This window comes from Salvelinus alpinus, chromosome 2 (genome assembly GCF_045679555.1).
Source record: "Salvelinus alpinus chromosome 2, SLU_Salpinus.1, whole genome shotgun sequence".
Taxonomy (NCBI): Eukaryota; Metazoa; Chordata; class Actinopteri; order Salmoniformes; family Salmonidae; genus Salvelinus; species Salvelinus alpinus.
This window is the reverse complement of record NC_092087.1, coordinates 79573465-79586105: the sequence shown is the minus strand read 5'-3', so window position 1 is coordinate 79586105 and position 12641 is coordinate 79573465. Positions and strand designations below refer to the sequence as shown.

The window sequence follows — 12641 nt, the reverse complement described above, 5'->3', positions numbered from 1 at the left end:
ATGGCCATTCGAATACCTTGACTTTGTTGTCCTTAAGCCATTTTGCCAGAATTTGGAAGTATGCTTGGGGTCATTGTCCATTTGGAAGACCCATATGCGACCAAGCTTTAACTTCCGGACTGATGTCTTGAGATGCTGCTTCAATATATCCACATAATTTTCCTACCTCATTCTGCCATCTATTTTGTGAAGTGCAGCAGTCCCTCCTGCAGCAAAGCACCCCCACAACATGATGCTGCGACCCCCGTGCTTCATGGTCGGGATGGTATTCTTCGGCTTGCAAGCCTCCCTATTTTTCCTCTAAACATGACGATGGTCATTATGGCCAAATAGTTCTATTTTTGTTTCATCAGACCAGAGGACATTTCTCCAAAAAGTACGATCTTTGTCCCCATGTGCAGTTGCAAAACATAGTCTGGCTTTTTTATGGTGGTTTTGGAGCAGTGGCTTCCTCCTTGCTGAGCAGCCTTTCAGGTTATGTTGATATAGGACTCGTTTCACTGTGGACATAGATACTTTTGTACCTGTTTCCTCCAGCATCTTCACAAGGTCCTTTGCTGTTGTTCTGGGATTGATTTGCACTTTTCGCACCAAAGTACGTTCAACTCTAGGAGACAGAACGCGTCTCCTTCCTGAGCGGTATGATAGCTGTGTGGTCCCATGGTGTTTATACTTGCATACTATTGTTTGTACAGATGAACGCGGTACCTTCAGGTCTTTGGAAATTGCTCCCAAGGATGAACTAGACTTGTGGAGGTCTACCATTTTCTTTCTGAGGTCTTGGCTGATTTCTTTTGATTTTCCCATAATGTCAAGCAAAGAGGCACTGAGTTTGAAGGTAGGCCTTGAAATACATCCACAGGTACACCTCCAAATGAATCAAATTATGTCAATTAGCCCATCAGAAGCTTCTAATGCCATGACATCATTTTATGGAATTTTCCAAGCTGTTTAAAGGCACAGTCAACTTAGTGTATGTAAACTTCTGACCCACTGGAATTGTGATACAGTGAATTATAAGTGAAATAATCTGTCTGTAAACAATTGTTGGAAAAATGACTTGTGTCATGCACAAAGTAGATATCCTAACCGGCTTGCCAAAACTATAGTTTGTAAACAAGAAATGTGTGGAATAGTTGAAAAACGAGTTTTAATGACTCCAACTTAAGTGTATGTAAACTTCCGACTTCAACTGTACATGAAAGATCCAGTCACTGTTGGCCAGCCTACAGCAGTGGAAGAGGGGAGTGAGTGCAGATTTCTAGACATTAAGGGCCGTACAATAAAGTAAAGAAGGATTGGAGCACTTGGGGTGAATATAAAAGACCAGAAAAAAGACCAGATTATCTGACTGCTGTGCTGAAAGAAACAGGAGAAGAAAACAACACACCAAAGAGAAGGAAAAGTTGATCCAAATAAATTCCTTAAAAAGTGGATGGGAATTTTCAAGGCAAAGACTTGGAATTAAGGATAATTAGTAGGGATGGAGTGCCAAGCGGAAACATCAGACAGAATAGGGAAAATACTACTTGGCAGATGTTGAGTTTGAAAGGGCTGGAGATGTATGCATAGCTACAGTATCTAAACAGCTGCATTCGAGTGTCTGTGTTTGTGGATGTGTACTGCAATCAAAGTTGAGACAACATTGGAAAAAATGCGTCCACAAAAGAGGGTAGACGATCAGAGGATGATGTGATGGGTTGTTGTCTTGTGTTTTATTTCATCCACATGAGGGAGACATTTCATGGAGATAGTGGGCACCTTCTAGGGGATCACTGTTGTCAAGTCGGTGACAATTGTTGGTCACCTCCTTTGAAAGTGTGTTGCATTCTAGGGCTAAAACATTTCTGACGTGGGTCTATATGTAGACTGCATGAACTTGACAAAAGTCATGTGATCAAAGGTCATGAAGATTTGACTCCAAGTTTCTGCAGTTGCTCTTCACCAACCTCCTCCTGCATCCATCACCTGCATTGTGGGTGGCTCTATTGTCAACCAATCATTAGTGTTTTTGTTCGACCCATGCAAATGTGACCAAAAACATGACTGAAACAGGAACCAACTTGCTAAAATTCATGTGTAGCCTACAGTGCATAAATTAATGATGTGATTGAGGCTCTCTCTCATTTATTGATTGTATAATGTACACACTAATTATTTCAGGTTTGTTAGTGGGTGTTGGAGACACGTTTTTTTGACAATATAAAGGAAACCTTTTATAAACAATGGCAACACTGCCATGGTGATCTGAGCCTTGCTGTTGGAAAACGACATTAGTATCCAAATTTCAGTTGTCGCAGATGCACCTCTCCTGACTTTACTTCTTGACTTTGGTCTACAGTCAGTTGCTTTAGCCCTGCCACTCAAACCAGCCCTACTATATGTTTGCCTCTGAAAAATTAAAGACTCAGATCATCAAAAGCCTATGTGTGTGCAGTGTTTGCATAATGTGAGTGTTTAATTGGCATCTGTCTGAATTCAGAATTTGTCAAAGATGTTGCACTATGTGCAAATGAAACTGTTAATCATCTAATGTTGCTATGCTGAATGAAAAGAAGGCTGTGTAAAATAATGTTGCCTAACTGCTCATATAGCCTCTAATCTTCAAATGAACCAAGTGAATTTTGTACAAGCAATAATTTAAACCGATCAATGAAGTGCCAAGACAAAATGTGTTTCCTACTTTAGAGCAGGGGTGTCAAACTCATTCCATGGAGGGCCTAGTGTCTGTAGGTTTTTGTTTTTTCCTTTCAATTAAGACCTAGACAACTACTGTAGGTGAGGGGAGTAATTAGTGGCCTTAACCTGTCAGGAACTCAATTAGAGAATCAACCACACCTGAGTAAATTACTGCATTCCAAATCAACCCCTAGCCCCTACACCTATCACTTAGTCACTTATGGGCATTTGAAACGATCAGATAGGTTAAAGCAATATGGTAATTGCTTCACCTTGCCTTCTGATAGGCTGGATGCAATTGTGGCCATATTGCTTAAACCTATTCAATCATTTCTGATTCACAGAAGTGTTTAGGCCAGGGTGTAGGATTTAGGGGTCAATTTGGAATTAGGAATCAAATGTAGTTCAGGGGCTTACAGCTGTCCTTAATTAGCCAATGACATTAGAAGGGTCTGGGATTTGTTTAAAAGGAGCAACCAAAAAGCCTGCCAGATACAGCAAAAGGGATATTATGCTAGGGCTTATACCGGCCATTAGTTCTGATTACTGGGGAGGTTTTGAGACGCAAAATGGCCGTGATGATTGGAATCGCTTTCAGGTAGGTTTTTAAAGTATTGATCTAGTTTCCCTTGTCCTTCAGGTGTTACAGGTAGCTTTGTTTTTAACAGACTTTCTTTTTTAAAGAGTTTTTTGGCTTTGTTGCCTGCTAATTGGCGGGATAACCTGTTCTACATCAAGTGAGTTTCTACACATTAATTTCAAGTAACAGTGTTGATCCAATAACTTCAAAGGCTGGGATCTTACTTTACTTTCTTCTAACCTAGGTGATGGGTATTCTGCACCAGGTTCTCATGCAGCATGGCTTGATGCAGGCTCACTTAGGTCTAAAGGATATGGTAATTACAACTCTCCAACAGCTCCCTTAGAAGCGCAGCTGACCGAAGAGCAACAGAAACATCTGGCCGCCATCCTGCAAAAGCAACTAGCCCCCATGCCCCAGGGACCTCAGAAAATGTGGTATCCAGTTCAAATGACCCAGCAGGAAAAACAACCGGCCGCCATGATCCAACAGCAGACTCTACCGGCCAGTTATCCTAAGCAGCCTCAAGCAGTGTTGTATCCAGCTCAAATACCCTGGAATCAACCAGCTACTGTACTTCAGCATCAGAAGGAACAGGCCTCCATACCCCAGCTACCTCAGCAAGTGTGGTATACAGTTCAAATTCCCCAGCAGCAAAAGCAACCAGCTACTGGTCCTCAGCAGCAGAAGGAACTGACCACCATGCCCCAGAAGCAACCAGCCCCAATGCCTCCACCGCAGAAGCAACCGGCCACCATGCACCAGCAAGTGTGGCATCCAGCTCAATTGCCCCAGCAGCAAAAGCAACCAGCTACTGAACCTCACCAGCAGAAAGAACCGGCCGTCTTAACCCAGCAACCTCAGCAAGTGTTGCATCCAGCTCAAATGCTGCTGAAGAAACTGACTGCCATGCCCCAGCAAGTGTGGAATCCAGCTCAAAAGCCCCAGCAGCGGAAGCAACTGGCCGCTGAACCTCTGCAGCAGATTGAACTGACCGCCATGCTCCAGCCTCAGCAAGTGTGGCATCCAGCTCAATTTCCCCAGGAGCAACCAGTCCCTATGCGTCAACTGCAGAATGAACTGACCGCCATTCCACCACACCTGTGGCAATCCGCTCAAATGCCCCAGCAGAATAAGCAACCGGCTGCCATGCTTCAGCAAGTGTGGCAACCGGCCCCTATTCCCAAGCAGCCTCATGACGTGTGGTATCCAGCTAAAATGGTCCAGAAGCAAGCCACCATGCCTCAGCAAGAGTGGCATCCAGCTCAAAATCCCCAGAAGCAACCAGCCCTAATGCTTTTACCGCAGAAGGAACTGACCGCCATACCCCAGCAACCTCAGCAAATGTGGTATCCAGCTCAAATGCCCCAGAAGCAACCAACCGCTGAACCTCAGCAGCAGAAGCAACTGACCGCCTTGGCACAGCAAGTGTGGTCTCCAGCTCAAATGCCCCAGCTGCACAAGCAACCGGCTGCTGAACCTCAGCAGCAGGAGTTGCATCCTGTGCACATGCCCCAGCAGCAACAGAAACCGGCCACCATACCACAGCAGCAACCGACCGCCATGCCCCAGCAAGCATGGTATCCAGCTCAAAAACCCCAGCTGCAGAAGCAACCGGCCGCTGAACCTCAGCAGAAAATTGAACCTACCGCCATGCCCCAGCTACCTCAGGAAGTGTGGCATCCAGCGCAATTTCCCCAGGAGCAAAAGCAACCAGCCCCAATGCCTTTACCGCAGAAGGAACTGACTGCCATACCCCAGCAACCTCGGCAAGTGTGGTATCCAGCTCAAATGCCCCAGAAGCAACCTAACGTTTTGGCCCAGCAAGTGTGGACCTCAGCTCAATGTCCCCAGCAGCAGAAGGAACCGGCCACCATAACGTGGGAAGAGTTGCATCCTGTGCACATGCCCCAGCAGCAACAGGAACCGGCCAACATACCCCAGCAAGTGAGGTATTCAGCTCAAATGCCCCAGAAGTATCTGGCCTCCATGCCTCTGCCGCAGAAGGAACTGACCGCCATGCCTCAGCAAGAGTGGCATCCAGCTCAAAATCCCCAGCAGCAGAAGCAACCAGCCCTAATGCTTTTACCGCAGAAGGAACTGACCGCCATACCCCAGCAACCTCAGCAAATGTGGTATCCAGCTCAAATGCCCCAGAAGCAACCAACCGCTGAACCTCAGCAGCAGAAGCAACTGACCGCCTTGGCCCAGCAAGTGTGGTCTCCAGCTCAAATGCCCCAGAAGCATCTGGCCTCCATGCTTCTGCCGCAGAAGCAACTGACCACTATGCCCCAGCAAGAGATGTATCCAGCTCAAATGCCCCAGCAGCAACTGACCCCAATGCCTATACTGCAGGAACAACCAACAGCTATACTCCAGCAAGCATGGTATCCATCTCAAATGCCCCAGCAGCAGAAACAACTGGCCACCATGCAGCAGAAGCAACCAGCCCCAATGCCTCAACCGCAGAAGCAACTGACCACTATGCCCCAGCAAGAGATGTATCCAGCCCAAATGCCCCAGCAGCAACTGACCCCAAAGCCTATACTGCAGGAACAACCAACAGCTATACCCCAGCAAGTGTGGCATCCAGCTCAAATGCATCAGCAGCAAAATCAACCAGCTACTGAACCTCAGCAGCAAATTCAATCGACCGCCATGCCCCAGCCACCCCAGCAAGTGTGGCATCCAGCTCAATTTCCCCAGGAGCAGAAGCAACCAGCCCCTATGCATCTACCGCAGAAGGAACTGACTGCCATACCCCAACAACTGTGGCAATCCGCTCAAATGCCCCAGCAGCATAAGCAACCGGCTGCCATGCTTCAGCAAGTGTGGCATTTGGCGCAGAAGCCTCACGACGTGTGGTATCCAGGTAGAATGGTCCATAAGCAACAAGTCGCTGCACTGACCGCCATGCCGCAGACGCATCAGCAAGTGTGGCATCCAGCTCAATTTCCCCAGCAGCAGAAGCAAACGGCCTCCACGCCTCTACCGCAGAAGCAACTGACCGACATGCCTCAGCAAGAGTGCCAACCAGGTCAAATACCGCAGAAGCAACCGGCTGCTGAACCGCAGCAGAACCAACTGGCCACCATACACCAGCAAGTGAGGAATCCAGCTCAAAGATCCCAGCAGCGGAAGCAACACACTGCCGTGCCACAGCAGCAACTGACCCCCATGCCTCAGCAATTATGGCATGTAGCTCAAATGCCACAGAAACAACTGGCCCCAATGTCTCAGCAGAAGCACTACGAGAGCACTGAAGATAGTCCCTCTGCTAGTTCTCAGGCCAGCATTGTTGAACAGTCGGGTGTCATCCCAATCTATTCCTACCGTTCCGAATCGCACTACAAGAATGGCAGAACTGTCTTCTCCCAAACCCGCTACACTCCTAGGGAGGCTATGCCTGTTGACAGTGGAAATGCTCCCAAGGACAGTTATGTTGGCATTGGTGCACCAAGCATATATCCACCACTAGTGAAGCTTTCTGCAAGGTAATGGATAACTTTAACCTGGTCTGAACTTTGCTCTGAATTTGAAGTCCTTTGTACTAACCATATCTATCAACAGGAAAATGTAATGGATTCATCCTCTAGAAGCTCTAATGGTGAGAATTGTTTTTGACATTGGTTACTTAACATTCTGTGTTGCTGACACTGCAGTTCTTTCTGCTTTTGTTTCAACCAGGAAGTTGCTGGTGCTCTTGCTGCTCTAGCATGCTGGAATCCATAAACAATTTTACTTTAAAAAATGCCTTGTCTCTGAGATATTGGTTCTCATGTCCAATGCTTGCTGAGAACAGGTGGTGTGCAGTCTGTAGTAAAAATGACTACTGTTCAGTTAATTCTTTGGTTTTTCAAATCTTTTCACCTTCGCTACTGGTTGTTCAAAATAAAAGCTTGGGTCTACATGAAAGCATTTGTCAAGGGGTGATTTGTCAGACATTCCTCATATGTTCGTACTTTAGATGTAGGCATGCATTGTATACAGTGAGACGGTCTTCAACCTCAGTCTAAGCTGTTGGTGAGTAATTTAACATACAGGGAACTGGTTTTAGATGGTCAGACCATGGCTCATTTAGCTATTAGAATTGAGTGACCTTTTGGTTTAAAACTTGTATTTTGCCTTATACTATAGCCCACGCCACATGGCAAAGTCAAATCAGTTTAGCAGTGTCTGTTCCATATCTAGGTGATGGCTCAAATGTTATTTTGGTCACTTAAACCCCTGTTGGCACATCTACCTCCATACTTCTGTTTGTATGGGTTACCTTCAGATGCGTCTTACAATTGTGGGGTCAGAGGGAAACGTAACTATGTTCGGGAGTCAATTTTCCATAATGGTCATAGTTTGTAGGCCAAACCGTTCTGACGCTATAGATGTTTATAGACTGCTTTTTGGGGTGTCTGACCAACACCACTGTAGCTCGGCCCCTGTCCACCGCAGATGCGACAGGTGGATGCAGTGGATTGAGACGCAGCCCATTCAAAACGTTCTAGCTTCAACACGATTTTGATGGGGCCTTTTACATTGACGTGCCTCAATACTCTTCACCTGTAGCCCATTCCTCCTCATCCATTTATTGTACCACAGGCTCCTATAGAATGGATCCAGTGTATTTGATTTTACGATGCCTGGAATGGTTTAACCTATCAATTAACAATATATTCTGTACAGACTGTCTTAAACTTGTACATTTTTCTTAACCAATTATTAATCTAACTGCTTAGTATGAGAATTCAGCCCTTAAATGGGTTTATTAAGTTCCAATGATGAAGCCGGCAAGGCACTAGCAGGGAAGCTTAGCTAGCATAATGTGTCACATGGAACTCATTCACAAACATTGACACAAATGAACACATTTGCCTGCTGTAGTCGACTGCCTGTTTGGCCAAAGACTCATGACACGGGACGAAATTGTATATGCATTCAATGGTCTGCTTTCATGTAAAAAAAATAAATTCTGTGTTCTCGGACAATCTCTTGTCTACCATGCAGTAGCACTCGCATTTGGACACACTTACTCATTCAAGGGTTCTTTAATTTTACTATTTTCTACATTGTAGAATAATAGTGAAGACATCAAAACTATGAAATAACACATGTGACTCGATTCAGGAAACTAGGTGTATGTTGCAAGTGACGACTTCACAGGAGAGCCGTTTGAACGTAAAAATCTAAATGCGTTTTTTTGGCAGAAATTCCTTCTCGAACATGTGAACTTTCATGTACCTTAATAACAAACATGTATGTCACCTGTAAATACAAAAACAATTGTTAAATTACCTTGCTGGTTAAGCCACAGTAATAGTAAGCAAACTTCTCACTAGCCATGATTGTCTGAGATAATGAGTGGGATGGACATACAGAGGAGTTCGGATTGGTCTGCCATATTGAAGCCGTCTGTCTATTTGAGCTCGTCAGTCTGTGTTGGTAATCCTGTGGAACGCTGCTTAAAAAAAAATGTTTTGTATATTGGAGCTGCATAAGTGTTGCTCTCTGTTTTCTGGAGGATCAAGTTTTAATATCAGTGGAGTTAGAGTATGATAGCTAAAGAGGTGGACAAAACCCCTGTCTCCGGATTACATCTTCAAACCGTGCAACCGTGGTATGGCATTCCTAACAGGGAGACGCGTCCATGATGCATGTTTATAGTGTAGCATTAGCTAGCTACATTTTCAGATATGACACATTTCTAATTTTGACAAAGTGGTTTCATTTCAAGCTAAGTGAACTGTTAGCTGGCTGGTTCCCTAGCTGACGTTATTATTTGTTTCCCAGAGCCGTTTGCTTTTCTAGTTAAAAATAACACTGTATAAATCCCAGAACTTCAAATGCTGGCATTTTACGATTTGAAACGTTCTTTTCTTTCGTAGGTAATTATAGATATATTCCCCAAAATAAATTAAAAGGAACCGGCCACAATGCAGTGGAACCTACCGGCTCCCGTGCCTCGGCAGGTGGAGCAACCGGATCCCGTGCCTCAGCAGCAGAAGCAGCCACCCACAATTCCTCAAGTGCCACGACTGGCCCAAATACCTTCGGTGAAGCAGCTGGCCAGGGTGCCTCGGCAGCGGAAGCAACTGGCCACAGTGCCGCGCAAGCGGCCACCCATAATGCTTCAGCAGCGGAATCGGCCACCCACAATGCCTCGGCAAGTGTTGCAACTGGCCCTAATCCCTTAGGTGAAACAACTGGCCACAATGCTTCATCAAGCATCACGACTGTCCCAAATACCTTGGGTGAAGCATCCGACTCCCGTGCCTCAGCAGAAGCAGCCACCCAAAATGCCTCAGCAAGTGTGGCAACTGGCCAAAATACTTTAGGTGGAGCATCCAGATCTCGTGCCTCAGCAGCAGAAGCAGCCACCCACAATGCTTCATCAAGTGTCACGACTGGCCCAAATACCTTAGCTGAAGCAACTGGCCACAGTGCTTCATCAGGCGTCACGACTGCCCCAAATACCTCGGGTGACGCAACTGGCTCCCGTGCCTCAGCAGAAGCAGCCACCCATAATGCCTCAGCAAGCGTCACGACTGGCCCAAATACCTTAGGCGAAGCAACCGGCCACGGTGCCTCGGCAGCGGAAGCATCCGGCCACAGTGCCGCGCAAGCGGCCACCCATAATGCCTCGGCAAGCCAAAATATCTTAGGTGAAGAAATTGGATCCCGTGCCTCATCAAGTGCGTAATCTGGTTCAAATGCCTCGGCAGAAGCGACAGGGCTTGAACAGGAGGGCCAACTCCTCAAGCAACATGGATTTTAGCAGCAGTGATGTTTCTCAGGATTTTGGGTCTGACGGTGACAATGAAAGCACTCAATGTGTCAGCTCCAGTAGCATTAAGGCAGTATCATTGAACAGTCAGTTCTGATCCCAATATAGTTACATATTGGTTTTATGAGAATGGCAAAGCTGTCTACTCCCAAACTTGCTACACCCCTGGGGAGTTTAGACATTTTTGATAGCGGAGATGCTCTCAAGGACCATAGTGACGTTTGGCATCTGAACCAAGCATATCCCCACCTGCTAAAAACTCGCAACCTGTTATTAAAGGGACAACTTTTACTCATCTGAACTTGGCTTTCTGATTTTGAAATCCTTCATACTAATCAACATAATTCTAATGGTGGATCTTTCCTTTGGATGACAATTCTGAGTTGCTGACACTTTCTTTTAGTTTCCACTGTATGCTTTTGCTTCCGCCAGGGAGTTGCTGCTGCTCATGCTACCCTGCATTACTTGAATGATAAAATATTAAACACTTTAGTGCATTTCCTGTGTTTGAAATACTGTGTGGTTAATGTCTACCTTTTGGCTTGCTGGTTGAGAACAGTGTTGGTTGCCAGTGCAATTTGTAGTAAAAGGGAATGTGGTTCAGTTACTAATCTTCTGGATTTCAAATGTGTATATATTTTTTCTTCGCTACTGGTTGTTCAAATTCTGTTTGAAAAACAAAAAGTTTTGTTCTGTTATAGCCGCTGAACACATTTACATGCACACATATTTCCAGTTTTTGTTCTGTGACATTTAAACATATGCCGTTAACAATAACCTGAAAAAGCTTGTACCCTAGTTTTGGTATATGCTGCTTGGATATGGTGGCATATAAACATCTCAATCCTGTTTTTGCAGGCTCCGTTTTGCATATCGTGGGTGTGTGATGTCTGTCAAACAAATCAAAGCCTACCTGTGCAGTTTGATCCACCATAATTAACCTTAATGGCTACTTTCACCACCAATTTAGACCAGTTTCTGCTTAATTATTTTAGGAAGGCCATTTGTCAACTATAGTTTAATACATGCAGCTTCTCTTCTGTCGACTTGATGCCCCAGAAGACTAAAGTAGTGCTCACCAGAATGCCGTCGGTTGATAGAACGCATTAGTCATTTTGTTAACACAGGTCAGATTGTTTTAAGTACCTGGTCGAATGCTATAACACATCGGAAACATTGGTCCTGTGCCAAATGTCATTTTGACAGGTTAAGGAAATTAAAGCTGAGAATGATAACTTCAGTCTTGGGTGTGTATTTTGTGGTTGAAATGCTGTCTACTTGCAAAAGTGTCAAATAACACATTACACATGCATTCGGACTGTGGGCTCTCCTCTGTGGCCCATGTAAGACATTTAAGCGTGTTAACCTTCAGGGCTGCCGGCCCAGACTACATCCCTAGCCGTGTCCTCAGAGCATGCACGGACCAGTTGGCTGGAGTGTTAACGGCCATAATCTCTCCCAGTCTGTCCCCGCATGCTTCAAGATGTCCACCATTGTTCCTGTACCCAAGAAAGCAAAGGTAACTAAACGAAATGACTATCTGAAATGACTGTAGCACTCGCTTCTGTCATCATGAAGTGCTTTGAGAGACTAGTCATATCAGCTCTACCTTACCTGACACCCTAGGCACACTTCAATTTGCTTACCGCCCGATAGATCCACAGACAATGCCGTTTCACTGCACACTGCCCTACCCCATCTGGACAAGAGGAATACCTATGTAAGAATGCTGTTTATTGACTATAGCTCAGCATTCAACACCATAGTACCCTTCAAGCTCATCATTAAGCTCGAGGCCCTGGGTCTGAACCCCGCCCGGTGCACCTGCGTGTTCAGCCCCTCCTGTACTCCCTGTTCACCCATTTTTAACTGGTCATTCGGTGCGGCACAGTTTCCTTTCAATTGAACGTTCCAGAACCTGAAAAACTAAACGCAACCCTGGCTCAGCCCGGTTCCAAACAACAAACAACGCTAACCCGGTTTTACATGTATTAGGTTCTTATTTTTCAGAGTAATTAACTCAAGGACACTAGAGAAGCTTTAACCACGTTTAATTCTTCCCAAAGGTTCTGTACAGCTGTAATTCAGACAACACAACATTTCTCCCATATCAGGTATATATATATCCCACTTAAGACACTCCTTCTCTCCAATCCTTACATCTTACGGTTTAACAGGAAAAGAGTAACAAGATACCAAACCCTTATTACTCCCTTCAGGGAATTTGTTCTCACCTCCTGACCTCAACCCCTCCATCTAATCCACAGAGGTCCATCTGTCTACCCTGTATCAACACGTTGCTCTCCTCTTGTCCACCCAACACATTCCACAGCTGTCTTTCACAGCTGTCTTTCTACAGACCCAGTCTCTTTCACTCCTTAATATACAATGTGTCTGATCTATCATGTCTTTAATATCTCAATGTTCAAAACGTAGAATCCAACACATGGCACATTTTAGACCATTCCATTGGTCGTTACGTGAAATCTCCACGCACCAGGGGCAACGGGACATACAAATAAAATCGGCAATTATCGAATCTCCTGACTTTCATTGGGCAATTAGCAACACCTGAGTATATCAGTTGTCACTTATAAGCCAGCCATT

The 12641-nt window shown here is 45.4% G+C and overlaps 1 protein-coding gene across 4 annotated transcripts; it reads left to right on the top strand.

Moving 5' to 3' along the window:
• The first annotated feature begins 3163 nt into the window (after nt 1–3163).
• On the top strand, nt 3164–10500 carry LOC139567884 (involucrin-like). 4 transcript variants are annotated; one of them, XM_071389480.1, is made up of 5 exons: nt 3164–3277; nt 3364–3416; nt 3504–6753; nt 6830–6866; nt 6947–7174. In XM_071389480.1, the coding sequence occupies exons 1-4, from the start codon at nt 3249–3251 to the stop codon at nt 6837–6839; spliced, it is 3342 nt and encodes a 1113-aa protein (XP_071245581.1). In that variant the 5' UTR covers nt 3164–3248; the 3' UTR covers nt 6840–6866; nt 6947–7174. The 4 variants fall into 4 exon arrangements, with proteins under 4 accessions (XP_071245581.1, XP_071245582.1, XP_071245580.1 ...); XM_071389481.1 differs by lacking the exons at nt 6830–6866; nt 6947–7174 and adding an exon at nt 9136–10500; XM_071389479.1 differs by lacking the exon at nt 6830–6866.
• Nucleotides 10501–12641: the final 2141 nt, after the last annotated feature.

Excerpts from the sequence above, each read along its gene's own strand:
- LOC139567884 (XM_071389479.1), top strand. The coding sequence starts at position 3,249 with ATGGCCGTGATGATTGGAATCGCTTTCAG. Across the intron at positions 3,278-3,363 it reads ATGATTGGAATCGCTTTCAG|AGTTTTTTGGCTTTGTTGCC; the intron begins GTAGGTTTTTAA and ends TCTTTTTTAAAG. Across the intron at positions 6,754-6,946 it reads CTAGTGAAGCTTTCTGCAAG|GAAGTTGCTGGTGCTCTTGC; the intron begins GTAATGGATAAC and ends TGTTTCAACCAG.